General features: G+C 31.1%; 1 protein-coding gene across 1 annotated transcript in view; it reads right to left on the bottom strand.

Annotated features, from left to right (window-relative positions):
* The window catches only part of LOC130450880 (heart- and neural crest derivatives-expressed protein 2-like), a 46,978-nt gene extending 29,582 nt beyond the window's left edge, over positions 1-17,396 (bottom strand). Inside the window, exons 1-2 of the mRNA XM_056789584.1 lie at positions 17,219-17,396; positions 3,013-3,177 (exon numbers count right to left, since the gene is read on the bottom strand). Coding sequence (XP_056645562.1) covers positions 3,013-3,177; positions 17,219-17,303 — 250 coding nt within the window. The 5' untranslated portion in view covers positions 17,304-17,396. The remainder of the gene's footprint in view (positions 1-3,012; positions 3,178-17,218) is intronic.
* Between the last annotated feature and the right edge of the window lie 6,338 nt (positions 17,397-23,734).

Below are 23,734 nucleotides of genomic sequence, written 5' to 3'. Positions count from 1 at the left end.
CATGTTACTCAGTCAAACTGTTAGTCCAGTCAAAATAGACCTTTGACTGGACTAACTCGCATAGAGCTGAAAATCGACAGAGACATTATACATCATTATAAATGAAATGTCAAAATTCCCCTTCGATCCTACTTCAGCAAAAAATTTTATTCTAGGTCAAAAGTACAAAATTGAGATTTTTTCCATTTTTCTCGAAAACAGTAAGTATTATCGTGAAAGTAGGTCAGACAAAAGTTGCAGATCATACAATTTTCTATAAAAATGGTCCATTCACTTTTTCTCTTACGACTCACCATTCGTGAGATATCGCGGTTTTAATCTTTAGAAAATTCATATTTTACATAATATGCACACATTTCCGCACCACCTATGAGGTAATGTTCTTGGCACATTTTTTTAAATGTTGTTTCCCCAGTAGGTATACTCCACGATCTATTGTAATAAAGAAAGTTTGATCATATCGTTTCCTTTTAATTGAAAGAATATTAATATTGCTAATGATTGAGGTGAAATAGGTTGTTTTTTCTACATGTCATTATATAAGATGATTGTCTAATTCTACTTCAACAATTATTTCTTCGTCTTCATTCTCTTCTTCTTGCAGAATTTCTGTTTGCTGTTCTAAGAAAAGGGATGCATCAATAGTCTCTTCATTAATATCATAAATATCTTCATCTATTGTATTTGTTTCAGTATTAGAGCAAGTCTGACCTTGACCATTAATGCGTACTGGCGAATAAAATAATCCCACTTTTTGACAGCCACAATTTTTACTACAATCCGTCTTGCATTTACAAAAAATAGTATTGAGTAGTTTTTCTGGAGCAGGAGGGAGTAAAGTTTGAATTGGCTACAAATAATTATCTGTTAATTTCCAAGCCCATTCTTCCGGGTCCAGCTCATTGCCTAGCCACACTTGAACTTGATAATACACACGATACAAGTGTTGAAAGGCAGAAGCAGATGTTGGAGGCAGACAAGACAACTGTACTGTTTTATTGTTCCATTCAGATTTTATAAACTTCAAATATCTATATTTGTCTATGGAATCAATTTTTTTGGAACAACATATATTGCAAGAAGACAATGAATTCCATTTGTAACGATGTCGTATGGAGAATAGTCAATCTTTGTAAATACTTCTGCGCAATGAATTGAATCATTATGTTTCTCAAACAATTTAAATACTGATGTTTTACCTCTTTTAAATATTGCTGATGTAGTATTGCATGTAAAAATAAAATATGAGCTTGACATTTTTGATATGCAGTCAGACTTTGTGATGAATATATTGTTGATTGTACTTGAGCTTTCCCAGGTTTTAAAAAGTAAATAATTTTATCATTAGCAGTCCGTGCAGTCAGTTATATCAACAAATCAACATCTTCCCCAACAACGACAGTTGTATCTGAACTTTTCCATTGTTCTATTGCTGTTTCAATTATATTTTAAAATCTTCATTTAATGTATATAAGTTTTATTGTGTAAGTAACACAAACCAATAGTTTCTCTTTTTCATTTATATTTAACGTCCGGTGACGCATTTTAGTGCATATTATGTAAAATATGAATTTTCTAATGATTAAAACCGCGATATCTCACGAATAGTGAGTCGTAAGAGAAAAAGTGACTGACCCATTGTATGATCTGCTTCTGTCTGACATACTTTCACGATAATACTCACTGTTTTCGAGAAAAATGGAAAAAACCTTAATTTTGTACTTTTGACCTTGAATAAATTTTTTTGCAGAAGTAGGATCGAAGGGGACTTTTGACATTTCATTTATAATAATGTATTTAACGTCTCTGTCAATTTTCAACTCTATGCGAATTTTTGCTAAGTTATGATTTATTTTTGTCTATTTTGACTGAATTATGTGAAGTTTGTTGTGAAGGTAAACAGCACATATTAGTTTTTAAGACTAGTAATACGCACGCTAAAGAATTATTGAATATTATCCACAGTCACGTGTGTGGTCCAATGGAAAATATGTCTCTTTGGGTGCAAAGTATTTTGTTACTTTTGAAGATGGTTTTGGCATTTCTATATTTTATTAAAACAAAATAGGTTTTTGTTTTAAAATATTTACGAATATGGTTGAAATCCAGACAAACCGTAAAATAAAAATGCTTAGATCGAATAATGGAGGTGAATATTGCTCAAAAGAATTTAAAAATTTTGTAGAGCAAAAAGTATTCATCAGACGAGTAATCCTTATACTCCAGTCATCTCAGAATATTTGGAAGCTCTGTAATGGTTCATGTTCCAACATAGAAGAGACTTAAATGGGACAAAAAGTGAATAAAATGTATTTTAGTTGGTTATGGTGGCACTATTAAGGGCTACAGGGTTTATGATGCTAAGAAAAATGTTATTAGCAGAGATATTGTTGTGATATGGAATGTGAATAGTCACATAAAAATTATAGTAAACAACAAAGTAGATACAGATTATATCAGTGACCTAGGAACATCACTTCCTGTGGGAGCACATGACAAAAAAACTGATGAATCTAGGCAGTCAACTAGCTTAGGTGAGATATATGTTTAAAAACAAAAAATGCGGGTTCCACTGTTTCAATACTTTTAATAATCACTTATCTGGTCAACTGATTGAAAGATGAGGACCTTTGCATTTGTAACATAACAATTATCTCTAGATTTCTGTGAAAAAACCATAGATGTGCTCAAAAATGTTCGCAAAGCGTTTTAAAATAAATTAACATATGACAGTAACACTGACGCCCGTTCTAGTAATCTCTACTTAGTTAATATATATCCTAGTTTAATAAATTCTATCCTTCGTGTTTTTGTTTAGAAAAATCAATATTAAAAGCAATAATTTCCTTAAACCCATTGAGAAATTTTATTTTAAATTGGCTGGCTGTGTAGGGTAGAGGAGAAACATTACGTATACATTATGATAAAATGTGTCCCCCTCATTTGGAAATTTATTACCTCAGTTATTTAAAGTAGATACTTTTCGTCGTGTATATTAATTTTTTTACTTACTGCTTCGATAAGGTGAATATCTATTTGAAGAACAGCCTACTTGTGTATAAATTTGGTATGTGCCTCCTATTGTATTCTGTAATATATTCGGGGATGGTGAATCTGATCGGGATGGACTATTGGACCAAAAATTTGTATCATCTCCACCTGCCGTACTACCACTATCTGTAAAACAATAGTTTCGAAGTAAATAATCAACTTAAATTTGTAAATTGTTTAGAAACGTCAAGATGAGTTACAATAATTTTGAAATGATAAGTAATTGTTATCTTTTCTAAACACATTTCGCGGTATCACCAAATGTTTTAAACAAGAAGCAATTAGCAATAAACAAAGTTGGAAGTTGTTCACACTTTTCAAATTAGGTAGTAACATCTTGGAGGAAAAAATTGATCGTATTTTGACCACCAACCTAATATTAATCGTAGAAGTGAATAAAAGGCTAATAACAACAATACTGGTCTAAGACTGTCGAGCAATCAAAAATATTGAATAGCATTGATGAAAAAAAAAGGACTAGATAATGCCTTTACATACAATGGAAATTTCACAACTAAGATCTAGCCAAAAGAATCGTGTCACTATCGATAAAATGAAGCTGTTGATAAAAAACATCGAAATACTTCGAAGAATACCGAATATCGTCTACTGTTGAAAAGTTATAAGGAATATATGGTATAAGGGAAGCGAAATTATGAACTGGAAATTCATCTCCAATGGCAGCTGTTTTTCGTGGAAAAACAATGATGAACAATGGTGGATCCTGTACAGAAAGCCGTAATGTAACCTTATTATATTCCAATACAATAATGAATGCCTCAACGTTAAATGTTCTGTTACCGAATTCTTCACTAATAAGAGCTAGGGCCGGTTACCAGATTTGTTATTTCTTAGTTGATCGAAGTTCAAATTTTATGTAGAATGTATTTCAGCAAGCTAATATACATGACTCGTGATTTGTTAAATGGACATCAGTCATACATCCAGCCATTTTGAATTTTTTATTTTGTTGAACCCTATATTAGTCGAACTATCGTTTCTTGTTAAAACGGCATATGTCCTTGCATTTACAAGCTTGTCATGGGCGCGCGTCAGTGACTCATGCCGTTTTAACAAAATTGTTCTGGCAACGTCTCGTGGAACTGTTATGATTCTTAGGCTAGGATTTAATTTGACTGAAATTTGTCATTAACGTGATTACTATCATTATTTTGTGATAAATTATCGCAAGAAATATATGAAAATGATGGAAAGTGAGAGTGATGTAGACAGTGATACTGAAAAAAATAATTCACGCAAGAGAAAATGCGATCCAAGCAAATACGTTAGAAATAAGATTAAGGATTCTAGAACTAAAGGCAAATTATACGTAAACCATGGTAAGTGTAATATAAAAAAATATTTTTCAATACTGTTTTTCCTTTATTTACATAATAGGTGTAAAAAGAAATATTTGGAGACTCTTGGTGAAGATAATTGCATCGATATATTCACAAAGTTCTATGATATAGACAGTAAGAACAGGCAGGACATGTTTATCCAAGGACTCATAGATGTTCATTCTGTCAAGCAGCGATGCCCAAGAAAGGACTCTCCTAGATTAAACACTGCGAGTTTTAAGTACCACTTTCTACAAGGCTGTAAACGAATTGAAGTATGCCCAAAAGCATTCACGTCTCTTATGGATATTACTACAAAGCGGCTAAGAAGAATAAGGAAACTAAAGCAAGAAAGGAAAATGCCAGAAGACAAAAGAGGTAGATTTGTTAGTTACAGCCTTCCAGCTGATGTTAAATTGAAGGTCCGCGAACACATTGGCTCATTTCGACTAAAAGAATCACACTACTATGGACAAAAAATTTTTTTATTTGATCTCTGACCTTGATTTAAAAACAATGCATAAGTTGTATCTTGAAAAATATCCCGACAAGAAAGTTAGCTATTCCTTTTATCGAACTTTTTTTGCAGAGAATTTTAATTATAGATTCGGATGGCCCCAAGTTGATACATGTTGTACATGTGAACAACTCAACTTAAAAATAAAGTCACCCCATTTAAATGAATTTGCTAAACTCACTGCAGTGGCTGAATTACTAGTTCACAAGCGCAAAAGTAGAAAATATTATTCAGCCTTAAAACATGAAGCGTCGGATGATGGTAAGAATGAAGATAACGTCTTATCTTTAGCTTTTGATTTCATGCAAAATATTTCTCTGCCTAAAGTTCCTGTTCAAGAACTTTTTTATCTTCTCCAATTAACTGTAAACGTCTTTGCCATCTCTAATATTAAGGCTAACACCAGTTTTCTGTATGTATACCACGAAGGTGAAGGGAGGAAAGGGCCTGACGAAGTATGCTCGTTTTTGCATGACTACTTGAAGCAGATCCCAGAGGAAATAACTGAACTGCGTCTCTTCTCTGACAACTGCTCAGTTCAGAATAAAATCATGCTATTATGTGATATATGCTTTTCCTCACAGACTCTGACATATTTAAAAAAAAGCAACATTATTTTCCAGTGACGATACACAGTTTTTTACCCTGTGACAGGGATTTTGGAATTATTTGATGTAAGGGTACTTTATGTACCCATTCCCTGCGATCAACGGCCTCCTTTATCATGCCTTTTTTATGAGCCTCCAAAGAGATTTACCTGTCCTGCCTAGTAGGTGTCCATACCCAACCGGAAAAGTTCCCATAAAAGCTTCAAGAATGATAGGTTTTGTCAAACTTGAGCAATATGTGCCCAATGGACACCAGCCATTCTATGAAGATCTTCTAAATTGACCAGTGAATAATAATAACATCCAAGAAGATGAATAGAGGCCAGGGATATTTTACTTGGTAGTGTTTTTTTGCTACATGACTTAAATTTGTTTGAGAAATATGTAATGTGGTAATATTATTTCATAAATTAAAAAAAAACTAGAAAAGAACTTTTATTTCCGAAAACTTTTCAATTTGTTGAAAGGGCATCAGTCGGGAACTTTCAAAATTTTGAAAAAAATGCAAAATATAAATTTAAAAGATCAGTTGTCTGAAATATTGTTGATTTGATGATATGCAACATCTTGAAATTATTAGAATTGTATTTTTTTATTTTAATACTTTAAACACTTTTTTCAATTTTCTCAAAACTTACTTTTCCTGACTAATGCATATTTATCAAATCGCGATTCACATAACGATAACTTTAGCAAAAAAGTGTTGATACGACAAGTACATTAATTGATTTATTTAAATAAACACATTTTGTTCTTGTATTAATCGTGAAATTTAACAGAATCTTCCGAAATGATTTGAATTACCGGATTTAGAATAAAGAGCTTAGACCAAATTACTTACATAGCTTCTATCTGCATCCTTTACATAACATGTTTTACTCTTAACGAACATAATTTCGTCTATACTTATAATCTACCTTTCAAGTAGGGTTTAATCAGCCATCAGTCATATTTCAAATTGATTGATGTAAGTGTAGGTAGTTTAAAGTTTTAAAAATGTTAAAATAAACAAAAGATTGAAGATACGACTTTATAAATTGATACAGCATCCTGTAATTTTTAGAGAGTAGAGAATATAAAGGAGTTTGTCTATGTTTACGCTGCAAACAGCGGCGTATCAATTATAACGTATAACAATAATTTCTTTCAATTTATAGAAAGGATATTTTAAAAACAAATAATATGTGAAAAATATCATTGGCCAAAACAACTACATACAGCGTTACTACTTCAAAAAATATGTTATTCATAATAAATTACACTCTCATCCTCCTAACTTGCAATTAAATTGATAGTACTTATTCTCAAACTTTGACCATAAAAGTTCAATTTAGATACACTATGGGATAATTGACCTGATGTTTGTCTCATTGGAATATAACACATAGATTGATAGTTCTATTATATCAACAACAAGGGTTGCTATTCATATATTCAGAATGAACTAATTAATTTATCATATTTTTATTACAATTTAGCCAAACAGGCTTTGAGAAATGGTTTTTAAACGCCTTTTTGGCATTAAAACTTCGTGCACATCTTTTTAGTTAATTCTTGAGAACTCATCGAAAGGTGAATGTGATATTCAATTCGATCATTTCATTTTCAAAGTACTTGCTTGTTTCATGATTTGCACGATGCAAAATAGTTACAGTCGTATACGGAATTAAAGGTTCCCTCGAAGAAAGTTGCAAACATTTGATCAGCACTATTCTTTAGTCTTTTTTAGGACATAACTATATGTCCACGACTCGTCGGTACCGTATATGATTTCGGATGCACTGTACTAGTATTTTCTAATCATTTCATGGCATTACTCGACACGAGCTTGTCTAAGTATAACGAACAAAATAGAAACCAAAATATATAGCTTCCTGGTAATATTCATGACATGGGCTTGTCACTTAAATAATATTATTTAGTTACGCCTCTGGTCTTACGGTAACTACACTGTATTTATTTTGATAAACCGTTTTGACGAAAATAACTTGATTACTAGTACTGGTTTACACGGGAAAGTTCATAAAATTTGGTAAACAAACATTCCAGAAAATTTCAAACAAGCGGTTTACTTTTTATCTTACATGCTGCTTTTTTCGATAAAAAAAGTGGATATAAAATATAAGATCTACATTTTTGAGACAAATAATCACTTCATTGTGGGAAATATACACTAACAAAAATTTCATTTTTGCTTTTTAACGACTCACCGACTGCTGTCATAAGCAAGTTATTGCAAGATTTTTTTCGTCTCTTATATGGGATCCGACAAATGGGACATATTATAAAAAAATGAAGAAGCATGATGCTTGGGTGGCAAACCTTTATATTATCTTTGACTACTGTACGAATCGTCAGTGTAATAGGCAGGCGATCTTGTACAGGAATTGCCTTTCGAAATACTGTATCTTTTTTGGTTATTCTAGGGCTTACTAAACATATTAGATTGTCGAAATCTTGTTTAGTCAACTTTTTAAAATTTTTTGCCCACATTTTTCGGTCTTTTCTTTTTGTCTCTATTTTATTACCCGCTAATGCTATAATTAAAAAAAACAGTGGCTATGGCAATAACAGATGTATTCATTTCGACAAACACATAAACTAATACAGACTGATAACTGGTGCGAACGCTGCGAACACCGGAACAATTAGCGCAAAATGTTTGGAGTGTGCGGCGCCTTTGGTTCGTTCGAAATGTTTTGTTGCAAGTGAATACGCACCTTAAGGAATAGTTGATTTATTGAAGACGCACGAATGACCCAACTGAAATGACTAATTAACAAGTCGCACGAATATTAAATAGTCTTCAACATCTACTAAAAGGAATTAAATATAAGTAGGAATTAGTATTGAATATCAATAGTACAAAAGTATTGCTAAAATTCAAAACTGCTTAAGAAAGCACTGCAATTTTTTCACAAATACTACGATAGATCACAAACATCCATACTTCCGCCAGTTTCAGACAATTTACCCTATTCATACGAAATTAAAAATTATGTTGAACGTATCTCAGATATACGAGGTTTGTCACAAAATAATCGTAATTACCTTCATATCTACATGTCGAAGCTTCAAAGAAAACTCCGTGTGGCATGGACGTCACACGTAAGTATGCGCATTTGTAATCGAGACGTATAAGTTCGTGAACGAAGTACATGTGATTACAGTCAAACTGGATTTTCTGGAACCGTGAGTGATATTTAAATTGAACACACTGAAAGACGATAACTATAATAATTATAACGGGAGTCAGACAAGTGCAATTGTGTGTGTTGGTGTAGTGATAGTAGTAAAAGTGTATTCATTATGTTTAAAGTGTCTTTTTCCGTTCTCCTTTTTTTCATTTTAAAAATGATGAGAAATTTTATTTACGAACTCACATTAAGTTAAGCTTTAGTCTTAAAAAATATCTGATTATTAATGGTCCTGCATTGGCTATGATCCAGAAACAATGTCCACTTCGAAGCAAAATGAAGACAATGTTATGTATTGGATACTACAAATATTCTCCAAGAGGTTACACCATCACTGAAAAATACTACGTTAAAGTATTGAAATGATTACGTGACGATGTGGACAGGCCTTGTACAACAGATTTAAAAAAGTACCTGTATAGGCCCAACGACTCTCTCTGGAACAAATATTCCGCATATTAAAATTAACATTTTAACTAAGAGAATGGGTGCCATTTTTATAGCCAAATTTAAATATATTAAGAAAGCCTTCACTTGCAGAAGTACTGAGTTTGACTGTAATCAAGAGGAACAAATTATTTTATTTGTTTTGTCCATGGAAATATTGCTGATTCTATTAACAACATCCAGAAACAATAAAACATTTCATGATAACTATTTGTCTCGAAATACAATAAGAAGGCGAGTATTGAAAAATCAAAGCTGAAATATTCCAGGTCCTATTTTATACGTTCTCTATTATTGTAATCTGATTGAACCAAATAATGAAATGATTTAATTTATACTGATAAAGTAGGTAATGCAAATTTGATTGGATATGTTACTAATAATAATAAATACTAGTACACATACGAAACACAATGTATGGAATAAAGAAAGTGTGAATGGACAGGGAAAATTTCCAGAACATGTAATTGAGAATGGACAACCGAAGCTATTTTTCATAATTGATGAAGACAATAACATCATTGGAGAGATGAGATACTCTGGTATGAACCAAAAAAATCGATTAATAACAAATTTACTGAATGGGTCGAATGACACAAATGATACCTCACGCTCTTAAAAAGTAAAGTAAGAAAAAATCACACTCTAAATACAGCAAAACCAGATATTAATTTTAATATGTACTTGTCTATGAGAACGTTGGTGTTCGCTGACGTAGGCCAAACATAGAAGTTACTCGGATATAGTCATTTGTTTGTAGACTCATACAATTCGTAAGTACGATGGCAAAATTGTATTTATCACACTCTATATTGATGCTGTATCAAACCTCCTTTCTCACTTTGACTTTCACATATTCGTGAAGACATAAAAAAATGTTGAAAGAGGATTTGGGCTCGAATTAGAAGGTAATCGCCAAATATAACGCCTATTTAATAGTGATGAACGTGACCGATATTGGTTTTGTGAGAAAATAAGATCAAGTGGTTGTAAGATAAGGTCGAGTATTCAAGATAAAGACCAAAACCAAGTGGTGCAAGATTTACGTAAGACCAAGACTGTTACATGGAAGTGAAAAGTAAGTATATAAACAGTCGCCTTAGGAACCTCGGTTTCTCTAGTGAGGGTGTGTATTTACAAATACATATAGATTTGTTCAATGCGAGATATTCGCGCCAGTCATGTATTGCATGAAGCTACCTTGTGAAATGTTATAATTTGAACGTCATTTATAAGGTCATGGATGATAATAAAAAAAAATAATATAAAAAATAAGTGCACGACACTGCAATACCATGCCAAGACCAAGTTTGCAAGACTAAGATCAAGGGCACTCTGGTCTGGTCTTGTATGTATGTATGTATAGTTTTTAAGGTGTCATATACACTTTGGGCCAAAGGATCTAGTGGGTCTCCTTCTTTTGCTGTGATACTTGTGATGCTCAGTGTAGATGATCTATTAATTTCACTCATTCAAGAAAGTTCAGTATCCGGGATGGTTCTAGCTGACAAAAATCTTAATCTTCTATTTCATATGATTTCAGGTGTTATTTTCTGGAACGCTGTAGTCTCTAGTATTTCGAGAGAATGTGGATAAAGGATTCGTCCTCTAAATAGCAAAATTTTTTCATTGTATACTCTGCTAAATCTAGTATCTTGAGATGTCCATGGAGTCGGCAATTCCCTGACAAGTCTTCTGCTAGTGTTCGTATATTATTCTTATAAATACAAGGTGTCCAGAAAGGGTACCGGGTATTTGTAAGTTCAAGTAAACAAAAAATATTTATAAGCAATAAAAACTTTTACTGTTTTTGATACCATATGAATTGGAAAATTATTTGGAAAAGATGATGTTATCCAAATGATGACCGTTACGTTGCTGGCACTCATCTAAACGGGAACGAAGATTGGCGATAACACATCGACACAAAACTCTTGATATTGCTGCCATTTCTGACCTGATGTTTTTCTTCAATTGGGTTAGGTTTGTTGGATTATTTTGATAAACCTTACTTTTAAGGTATATCCATACAAAATAGTCAAGCGGGCTAAGGTCGGAGTTTCTGAGAGGCCAGTTGATGTTATCCCTTTGCGAAATGACTATATTAGGGAATAATTCTTTCACAACTTCCATCGAGTCATTCGAGGTATGGCAAGTGGCCTCATCTTGCTGGAACCACGTTCTTGAGTTGAAACCTGCAAACTCCTGAAACTCTGGGACCAAAAAATTTCGCAACATATTGTAAGTAACTGTTACTATTCACATTGATTGCTCGGCCTTGTTGATCTTCATGAAAATAAGGACCAATAATTCCTTTAGCAGACATAGCGGCCCAAACAACGACCTTTGGGCTGTGCAAGGGTCGTTTATGCTTTCGTCTCGGATTCTCGACTGCCCAGTACCGACAATTCTGCTTATTAACATGACCATTAAGGTGAAAATTTGCTTCATCGCTGAACAGTATGTTTTCAAACTTGTTAAAGCGCTGCATCATTCCGTTCGCTTAGCAGTCGATTAGCATAGTCCGTATCCTTCAATTCTTGAACCAATTGAATTTTATAGGCTTTTAAATGCAAATCTTCCTTTAAAATCAAATGTAAGGACGATTTTTTTATGTTTAGCACTTGACTTCGCTTTCGGATGGATAAAAATGGATTTCGACGAATCGACGTCTTAACTTCTTCAATTGTTTCTTCATCGTGGACTGAACGAGGGCGAGTTTTGGATTTTAACTGTCGCACCTGTATTCTCGAACATCCTGATCCATTTCCTAATGCTATCGTCACTTGGCGCGTGGCGTGTACGATATTCCGTACGATACAGACGTTGAGCAATCACTATTGAGTCCTCGAGTACTGTTCCATCGTGACTAAAACTCCACAAAATGACAGACGCCACGAATCCCTCCCCGCTCCCTTTCGTCGCTCCGTTTCGAATGTGGCGCGAAAACAAATATCCGATACTCTTTTCAAACACCTTGTAAGTTGACATATTCAATAGATCTTTGGCTCTGGGTTCCTAGGAGTTTTTTTGTCTGTAACTGGTTTTGTCCCATCTACCTTATGTTCTAGTGTTTTTCTTCATTATTCTGTAGTCGACTCCACAGAAGGGTTAGGACCTACAAAGAGTTTATTCATTCCTATTTTCCCTAGTATTTCATTTCTCTCCACTTCGTTGTGTACCGTAATCCATTGGTTTTGGTCTCTGTCATCACTACTATTTAGAGGCCAGAGAGAAATAGTTTCCAAAAAAGATATGGAAATGTGAGAGAAGTGTTCAAATGACTTCAAATTTGTAGACAACAAGAAATGAATTTTGACTGAAAAACTTTAGTCATATACATTAAATGTGGAGAAATTTCAGCCGATGTTTAAGAAAAGAATATGTGGTATAATAATAACAAATTATATTTTATTAAAATCTATAATTCCACCTCATTCGTTTGATTGATGTCTTTTGGAATATACTTGGTCTACGTAGTTATAGGAATTGAATTTTCCCTTCTATGGGTATATTTATTATTAATTAATATTACATTGATCAAACAATTTTGGTTTGAAGCTTCTGTTCTAAATTGTGATTATTTGTATTAATGTACTTGTAAACGACATTTTCTCTTATTTTGAAATTTTGAACAATAATTAAAATGCCAGATTGTCCTGTCTTCTTAACTTTTCATTTTTACATGAATATATCATCATGGGAAACAAAATATTTAATAAAATAAATGATGACATTAAACGATACTGTTTATTGTTTCAAATGTTTATACGGCTACATGTCCCCATTTGTTACACAAATGTCTCCTCTGGATGTATATAATATAAAACATGATTTAATGAAGAAATTTAATAGAAAAAAATGCATTCAGGGTGATTATTTTGAATGAAGAAAACGTTTTCAATGGATAACATAAGATTTAAATAACTGAAAATCGTTTGCCAAATGTGGTATATTATAATAACTCACTTTCTACATTGTCAGGATTTACAAGAAATTTATAATATAATGATTTGTTGAAAGTAATTTTTCAATCACCAGTTTTAGATAGATTTTTCAATATAAAAAGATAGGGTTAGAACAATATTTTAACTTCCATACAATCTATAACAAACTCTTTTTCATTTAATTCTAAGCCTAATTACCGTAGGTAAATCACTGTTTGATTGGGAGTTATAGTATATACATATACAAGCATATGTAACTGTTGTTTGATCTTTTATTCCCTATTCTATCCTTCTTTCCTCCTCTGTTTCTTACGAATTTTTCAGCCATGTTTTTCTTGATCTTTCTCAATAATTGTTACTTGCTATTTTGGATTCGAGCGTTTTGTTTTTGGTATTCTGTTTAAAGGCATCCAGCATACCAAACCATCTCAATTGAGGTTCATACGAGGCATATTTTTTAAGTAATTACCATTTTTGAATTAAAAAAAGAAGTGCAAAGATATCGCATTTATTTTTACATGAAAGCCTGTACCTTAATCTACTTTTCTACATAATTTCTGTGAATATTGAGGCACTTGTCATAACGTGGCACCAGTTTTTGAAAACCCTCCTCATAAAAGTCTGCCGCCTGACTTGTTAACAACCACTGTATCACAACTGTTTTGAATTCGTTATCGTCTTGAAGACGCAGACCGCCCAGGTGTTTCTTCAAGTGCAGAAACAAATGGTATTCGCTGGGCGCCAGATCAGGGCTGTAGGGAGGATGATCTAGAGTTTCCCATTGAAAAGATTTGATGAGATCTTTGGTCCGATTAGCCACATGTGGACGGGCATTCTCATGCAGCAAAACGATACCCTTACTCAACCTGCTACGTCTTTTGTTCTGGATTGCACGACGCAGATCGTTCAATGTCTCACAATAAGACGCTGCTTTGATTGTCTCAATACGAGGCCGAAACTCCACTAGCAATACTCCTTTTCTGTCCCAAAAAACTGTGCACATGATTTTCCGGGCAGAAATTGTTTGCTTAAACTTCACTTTTTTGGGTGATGATGAATGTCGCCATTTCATGGATTGTTGTTTCGATTCTGATGTGACGTAGGCAACGATGAATATCGATTGGTTTTACGCCTTTAGCACTAAGAAATCTTAAAACAGCCCGTACTTCACAATCGGCGGGACTCACGATTGTCGGAGACATCTTAAATACTCAGTAAACAACGTACACAATGAAGAATCAGACTGTAATGGCGTCAGTGCGTAAACAAGAGATGTAGGTAACCAGCGCGCATGTGCAGAACGCCGACCTTGGGGTTGCGGCGGCAAAATCGCAAAACGGTACTTACTTGAAAAATATGCCTCGTATATTCTATCTCTAGCTGTTTATATCTGTAGTTTTTCTCAGTATGCTTCATTTCCTGTCATCTTCTTTTGCTCTATTCTCTATTTTTCTGAGGGATTTGAGTTCCATTTCATTTATACGTATTTTTATTCAATATTCACTACTTTCCTCACAATTTCTATTTATATGTCCTCGGTACTTTTTTTCTTACAAAGAATGATGCTTTTATCGCATTACATAATTTAACAACTTTTCTTATTTGTCCTTTTATTTCCTGCTCTACTCTTGCACCTAGATATTTATATGTTTTTCACTTGTTCAATTTGTTTTCCTTATTTGCTTGTTACTGTTATAACTCGGTATAATATGGTGGTGGTTTGAGTCCGTCTTGCATTGTATCGAAAATATCATATTCATATCATAGTATTATATCTGAACATATTCAAACTTCAAACAATCGAAAAACTGAAATACAACAATGGCTACATCACAAAGAGGATTGGATACAAAAAAACTGCATTTAAAGTAGAGTAAGAGACTACTCTTAAATTACTTCGACCATTAAATGGCTAGTTATGACGGTATATCAAAATTGGGAGGTAAATTTCATTGAATTTTCTTAGGCACAGAGGTTACGTGGCTTGCCACAATAATTGGTATTTTTCTTGGTTCAGAATATAACAATAACAACGATATTGACGGAAGCGGAGTAAATCGTAGTAATGAGTAACTTTGAATCATTACTTTACCATAAAAATGTGTTTGTCATAGAAAACATGGCAGTAGAATTTTATAAATGATACAGATCCCTTCGCCCCGGACCCTTAGAAAGTTTCTACAAGCCGATAATGTAACTGAATAATTTCATTTTCATTTTGTTCGGCTATAGGTTCATCTACAGGAAAAGAATTGAGATAATTGATAATTAGTAGGTTAGGTATACAGATACTATCATCACCAGACATGCCAATTTAAAAGTTTCAAAACTAAACGAAAGAAGGAAAGTAATCACTACTATTTCACATGGATGATTGTAAAGTTTACTGACGGAATGGATCTAATTTAACGCAATAAGAAGCTAGTATTGATGAACAACAGTTAGGTAAACCAGAAGAACAAAAAGTACGTAGTCCTTAGCTAGGAAGTATATTGCTCGTGATATCTAATTTTTCGCAATTAATTTTCCAATGTTGGCATTGTAAAAAAGTATTATAAATAATAATTTCGAAAGTTTAACTTAATTATCCACACATGCACATCATATCTGTAACTTCTTTTCTACTGATTAACAGTTTAATGATTATCTATTGATACCAATGTTTCCAATTTTATCCCATTCTCTATTTTATTCATTTGTTGACGCAATCATGAATTTTTTTATTTAATATTAATTTATGAACTCTATCATAAAACTAACTTTAAGAAATAAATATGTATAATGTAAATATTTCTATGTTATTATAAACTGTCAGGCTATTTTGCTACAAATTTTCCAATGAAAACATACCATTCAAAAATAAACAATAGTGGATACGTGGACAGGTAGTAACTATATTTTTGATGTGAGTGCTGAAAATATATAAAAAATAACAAATTTAACTATTTAGCTTTCCATGAAGATGGCGAAATAAAAGAAGAATTGTGCTTTAAACTTCCAAGTACCTAATACAAAGAAGAATATTGCAGTTTGTATAGTCGTTAAAATATGAAACAAGAAGAAAGATGAATGAAATATATTGATATTGGATGGAAAAGATGAAACATTGACAAATAGAGAATAATGATATATTACTGATATTACTGATAACTATAAAGTAAGGACAAAGGGCAAAATGAAATAATAAACAAAACTAATATGTGACGACATAGCAAAATGTTTATTGGAAAGTATAAAATTACCAAAGAAAACTAGGGGAAATAGAATGTTGGATAGAAAGGAGTAGAAAAATATACAAATAGGTCTCTTCTGTTTTAAAATAGTTTTTTTTATAAGTTTTGAAAGGCAGATGAAAATTTGCCGTTTCGTCTACTTTCCGTCTTTATTAAAATATTAACATTAGTTAATAATATAAATATATAAAAATTTTGAAAAAAAACTAATTTTGAAACAGATACCTAAAGTCTAGAGCATTTAGAATCATAAATACCTATATATTTGCCGTTTCCAGAGTATTCATTGTAGAAGGTAAGAAAATGTTATACGGGGTTATTTGTTCTTTTTTCATTAAAAGAACAAGACTTCTGGCACAAGATCAACAATACGAGAAAACGGACAAGAATAACGGAAGAAGCTAAAAACCATAAATAGAGCATTGTAAGGTAAAGAAAGAAGATTATAAGAAGGCATGCGAAGTTATTCACCGCACAAGAGAATCGAAGGGCTCCGGAGCATGATCCAACTCCCCTTGGTATGTATCAACCTAATAAATTATTTAACCGAAATAATGAATATTTAGAATGGGAATATATTGAAGAATCTGAGAAATAAACGAAAAATTTAACGGATTCGAAGAAAAGAAATTATGCAAAAAATGTAAGAGTAAAAATACCTTGGATGTTAAACATTTTGAAATTTGTATAATCGTTTAAAGATTGATAATGACAATTTTTAAAAAGACATTCTTAGATTATCAATTTTTAGGCGAGTGTCAATTGAAAAATTAATTTTGGAGCAAAAATTATACATATTTAAAGAAAAAATAAGTGTCCCGGTATCTGTTTCACTTATTTCTAAATATAAAAAATCGGGTAAACTAAAGGTTATGTACCTGATATATAGTGATAATTATGTGTAGGATACCCATATTGGAACATATCCTGATGATGATCTGGCGGGGAATTGTTATATGACATTTCGAAAAATTTTACACAACACCGAAATTTCCGCACAATATTGTCACCAAACAAATAATTTTGAGGGTTTCCCTTTGTAGCCTGGGGCTTTTGAGCACTAAGCTTGTTGCTGTTGTGGTTGAACTAATTTTGGATTGTGGGCGGACACTTATACATGATTTGCTTGCGGTCTAGAATTTGGGAGGTTCTCACAGGAGATCCTCCTTCTAAATCAATATTTTATTATAATGCTTGAATCATAAGTCTGATAATTTCTACATTTTAAGCCAATTATATGCACTCTCAATTTTTATTCTGAGAATCGAACTACGTTAGCCTTTTACTCTTCTCTTTAATTCTGTACAAAAAGATAAGTACATCTATTGATTGAGACATTCTCATTTATCATTGTTAGAATTAGTATTTTATCTGTAATTATATTGCAGTAATAAGAAGACCAGATGAAATAAGCTGGATTGCAAAAAACAGTGAAAAAAGTAGATTCTCGCTATATGTAAACCCAATGAAGGATATCGACAATTTTTGTTCTTGTCCAATCTTGCCATCCGAACGAATAGAATTACACCACATAAACACCAGATTATATATATATATATATATATATATATATATATATATATATATATATATATATATATATATATATATATAACGAAGTCTTTGCCAGCTATATTATGAGCGGTTTCTTATTGTGAACGTGGCAATGAAACCGTAATATATTTCCGAGCAATATAAATACTTACATTAGTTTAGAATTTCGTTGATTCTTTGAAAAAACACTAAAGTCATTGATTTTAAAAATTGACGCTTGATAGAAATATGAAAGTTATTGATTATGGTTGTTGTAGAAATCGTTTTGAACTTTCATTGATTAGATTATCAATTACATTTAAGTTAGATTAGGCTGAGTTGTTGTGAATGATGTTAATCCTCCGTGCCTTCAAGGGGCTCGAATCTGTTCAAAGAAAATTTATTTTTTTATTTTTTTTATATGTATAAAATTAAATTGGAAATATTTGGTAGCGTTTTACGTGATAAAATTATGAAAACCGTTGTTTTGTACCAAAACAATATAATAAAGCTCAATGAAGTAAGCATCTGACAGTTGTGATTTATGGATTCATTAATCACTGCCATATAATGGTAATATTATACAACAGCCGTCGATAAAATTATTTATTCACGACTGTTGTATAATTAACTGGCAAAAGGGATTATCAATACCTAACTATAAATAAATACAATCCTCTCGAAACATTAGATACCCAATATTTGTTAAAATAATACATAGATTTTCTGGTGATTGTTATGGAGATATTATTATTATATTGGATAAATATACCTATACTATATTAAAATTTCTTATTTCTTAAGCCTTTTATGTTTATGTTTTTAAACCAGCGCAACAAGACGTAAATTTAATTTTTATCTGTCTTTCATAAATATCATAAAAAACTAATTTTAAAAGATGATTTAAAAACATAAATATATATATATATATATATATATATATATATATATATATATATATATATTCGTGGAACGTGGCAAGGAAACACCAAAGTGGACTAATATAATAATATAATAATAATTAATTACGATTTCAGGTGATTTTTGATATTATTAATGCTTGTAAAAATTTTTAAACTCATAGAAACCAAAATTTGATATTCAAATTGACGTTGATATAAATATTGATCAATTGAAATATTGATTCTGGTTACTATGGGAATTTTCATTAATTTTTGATTGGTTATATTATGAATGACGTTGAATTTTTATAGGTTAGATAAGGATAAGTTTTACTAAATGATGTTTACTATTAATTGATAAATTTATGGATAACATTAAATTCAAATAGGTTAGGTCGTCATTAATGTAGCTGAATATTTATTAGTTAAAATATAAATGGCAATAAATTTAATAGGTTAAGTCGTTATAAGTGAAGTTTATTTATAGGTTAGGTGAGTTTAGTTGGTTGTTAATGGCATTGAATTTTTAAAGAATTTGTTTTTTCAAAATCTAAAAGATATGTATAAATTACACTAAGGTTATTTAAATCAGTTTTCTTATTAATGAATTCATCATATTGGGCAATATATGTTGTTTCTAAAAATAAACGTTTTTGGTAGTTTTTTTCAGTTGTCAAAACTTTGGCGAATTCATTATTCATATTGTGTCCTTCGTGATAGACATGAGTCGCTAATGAACATCTATCAGGATATAATCTGCTATCACTCTTGTGGAAAGTTATCCGACTGATCAGTGACCTTTTCGACTGATCAATGTACTTTTTGTCACAATTTGAACAAGGTATTTCATACACTATGTTAGGCAATTTATTGATTAGTGTTTTATCTTATACTTTAGTAAAAATATATTGAATATTGTATTGTTTAAAAATTGCAGAAATCTTAGGAGTAACTGATTTTACATATTGTGAAGGTGTATAAATTCATGTAATAGAACTGTTAGAAATGACGTTTGAAAATGATGTTCGTGTCAATGTCAAATGAATTATATAAAATTCCTTTCAAAAGATATGGAGGTTATGAGTTTTCATAAAAAAGTTTGTAAAGTATTTTAATGTTTTTTTCATGAAAAATTGGATCAGAAATTTTTAGGACTGTATTTTTATCTGTTTGATTAAATTATTCAGTGTTACGTGGTAATATGAATGATAATTGATATATCTTCCAGAACTTATTGGTTTCCTATACCAGTCAATTAAAATTTTATTATTTTCGTTTCTTATAAATTTAGTATCAAGAAAAGGTAACAATTTTTCAGTATTCTCCTTTTCTATAGTAAATTGTATTCATTTGTTGTATCAATTCACTTTTGTCCGAGCAGACAACAAGTTATTTATAATAAATTATTTCATAAAACTAAAAACAAACAAAAGAATAAACTTAATAATGTTATCAACAAAAAAATCAATTCAGTTATTAAAACCCAAGATAATTGGATTAATAATATTTCAAATACAGAAATACAGGATATTTTACAGTTTCTATCGTTAGGGCCTAAATTCAGTATCGAACCTATAATTACTAAAGATGTTTCAATCAAAACTATGTTAGCTAATATTGATTATATATCTTCTTTCATACAAAATGAACAAGAAAGAAATGTCCCTATAGCCAAAGCAACCAACATTTTAAGTAACCACATTCATGAATCGTAACAGTCTTCTGTTTTCAGAGATCTATTATACAAAACCAAAAGTTTTCTAAAAGAAAATCTAAATTTAATAGTCATACCATCTGACAAAGGTAATATCACAGTCATTATGGAGAAACAACAGTATTTAGATTTATCCAAAGAACTTATCTACAATAATACATCATACAAAGAAATTAATAATGATTCAACTCTAAAAACAACTAATAATTGTAACAAATTATTAAAAAAGTTTTTAACAAAAAACAAATTGACAAAGAAACCCAGAAGAAATTAACAAACTATAACGGCATTTCTGCTAAATGCTACTGTTTACCAAAAATTCATAAACCTACTCTATCAGCTAGACCTATTGTAGCATCAATTAACACTACCATCGAACCCCCTACAAATTGGTTAACTGAAATTTTGACTAAATCTTATGATTACCACAATGATTATTATATAAAAAACTCGTTCAAAATCAAAGAAACTTTTAATAATATGATATTACCACCGAATTATGTATTGTTAGGATTGGATGTAATTTAATAAACATAAATGGTGGGATATACGTAAAAATTGCAAACTTAATAAAAAAACTCTATTAGAATTAATAACAGTCATTTTTAACAATACATATTTCTCTTATAATAATAAAAATTACCGAAAAATTTTTGGAACACCAATGGGGTCTTCAACATCCCCTATATTAGCAGATTATGTAATGGATTATATCTTGGACTTTTTAATATCTGTTTTACCCTACAAATTATTCTTATATCCTTATATCGTTAAAACATCGTTACCTTTTCTTGATACTAAATTTATAAGAAACGAAAATAATAAAATTTTAATTGACTGGTATCGGAAACCAATAAGTTCTCGAAGATATATCAATTATCATTCACATCACCACGTAACACTAAAATTAATTCAATCAAACAGATTGAAAATAGAGTCCTAAAAATTTCTGATCCAATTTTTTATTATATTATTATTTATTATATTTTAGAAACTTTTTTAGGAAAACTTATATCCTCCATATCTTTTAAAACGAATTTTGTATAATACATCTGACACTGACATAAACATTGAATCATCATTTTCAAACGTTATTTCTAACATTTCTAATCCATATATTTATACGCCTTCACCATATATGATATCAGTTACTCCTAAACTTTCTGGAATCTTTAAACAACACAATATTAAAATAGCATGCAGTCAAACACTTAATATTCAATCTATTTTTACTAAAGTAAAAGATAAAACACCAATCAATAAATTGCCTAAGATAGTATATGAAATTCCTTGTTTGAATTGTCACAAAAAGTACATTGGTCAGTCAAAAAGGTCACTGATCAGTCGGATAACTTTCCATAAGAGTGATAGCAGATTATATCCTGATAGATGTTCATTAGCGGCTGATGTCTATCACGAAGGACACAATATGAATAATGAATTCGTCAAAGTTTTGACAACTGAAAAAATCTACCAAAAACGTTTATTTTTAGAAATAACATATATTGCCCAATATGATGAATGCATTAATAAGAAAACTGATTCAAATATCCTTAGTGTAATTTATGCATATCTTTTAGATTTTGGAAAAAGAAATTCTATAAAAATTCAACGCTATTAACAACCAACTAAACTCACCTAACTTTTAAATATCAACTTCACTTATAACGACTTAACCTATTAAATTTATTGCTATTTATATTCTAACTAATAAATATTCAGCTACATTAATGACGACCTAACCTATTTAAATTATTATCTACTATTAATCAATATTTCTATCAACGTCAATTTGAATATCGAATTTTGAATTCTGAGTTTAAAATTTTTTACTAGCATTAATATCAAAAATCACCGGAAATCTTAATTAATTATTGTAAGTAAAATTTTATTATTGTTATACATTTATACATATTTCTTATATTGTATTTGACCATAATTTCACTCCCAGACGATGAATACATAAGTAATCGAAAGCTCGTAAAATATATTAAAGTTAGTCCACTTTGCTTATATATATATATATATATATATATATATATATATATATATATATATATATATATTATATTATATACAGTGCTTTTCAAATAAAAGTATTCCACCTTTAATAACTTTTGTAATACTGGTATTTAGAAAAAATCCAAAAACACGTCAATTTATGTTGGAAGGGGCAAGCATTATGGCTTATTTAAACTTACTGGAAAAGCCACCCCCTCACCCCTAGCAGCATCCCCTTTATTTTTTTAAATTACTTTTCATATTTTTTATGTAAAATTTCGATACTCCTCTTTGAGCTGATTTCAAAAATGTATAATACTTGTAGGTTAAAGTGGTTAGGTTATGAGATAAACAATTTTTCTTTTAAGAGCACAAATTTTACTTATTATTTACTTTCACCTTATTTGCCTGTACTAAAATGGGTTGTACAACAGTTCAAACTCTTTAATCTTTTCAACTGTGCTATTTATTCTACTTAAAAAATCCAAACAACAAAAAACTCTACTTTTTATTAAAGTTTGACATTGTCAACTAGAATTTGTAGTCACTATTGATAGGGTAATTTGATACATTATTTATTTTGTTTCTCTGAAATGGTTTACTCTTTGCAAGAAAGAATTGAAATTGTAGGTTTATACTACCAAAATAATAATTGTGCAAGAGCTGCTGCTAGAATATTTAACGAATTACATGACGGAAGACATGCAACTCATAAGTATGTAATTCAACTGATGGAGAAATTTACCACAACAGGGTCTGTTTGCAATAAAGTGCATAAGCGAGAGGGACTCGTAAATAACGAAGCAATCCAAGTGGCAATTTTAGGGCAAGTCAGCTTAGAGGCTCAACAACCCCAATCGTTGTCAACAATAAGTAGAGCGATCGGTGTTTCATCTTCTACAGTTTTCCGAGTTCTACATAAATTCAAGTACCACCCATACAAAGTTAAGTTGGTGCACGAGTCGAATGAAGATGATTTTGATCGTCGTCTAGAGTTTTGCGAATCAATGACGCAAATTATCAATAACAATCCACAATTGTTAAACAATATTTGCTTTTCTGATGAATGCTCATGGTCATTAAATGGCTTAGAAAGTGTTATGATGATAACCTTTCCGAAGATTTACTGGTATTTCAACAAGACGTAGCTCCCCCATACTATGCTATGCCTGACCGACAATTTTTAAACGAAACATTCCCCGCTCGTTGGATAGGTAGAAAGGGGCAGATGATGGAGTGGCCAC

Source organism: Diorhabda sublineata, chromosome X (genome assembly GCF_026230105.1).
Source record: "Diorhabda sublineata isolate icDioSubl1.1 chromosome X, icDioSubl1.1, whole genome shotgun sequence".
NCBI classification, from domain to species: Eukaryota; Metazoa; Arthropoda; class Insecta; order Coleoptera; family Chrysomelidae; genus Diorhabda; species Diorhabda sublineata.
This window is presented reverse-complemented; position numbering and strand designations above follow the sequence as displayed.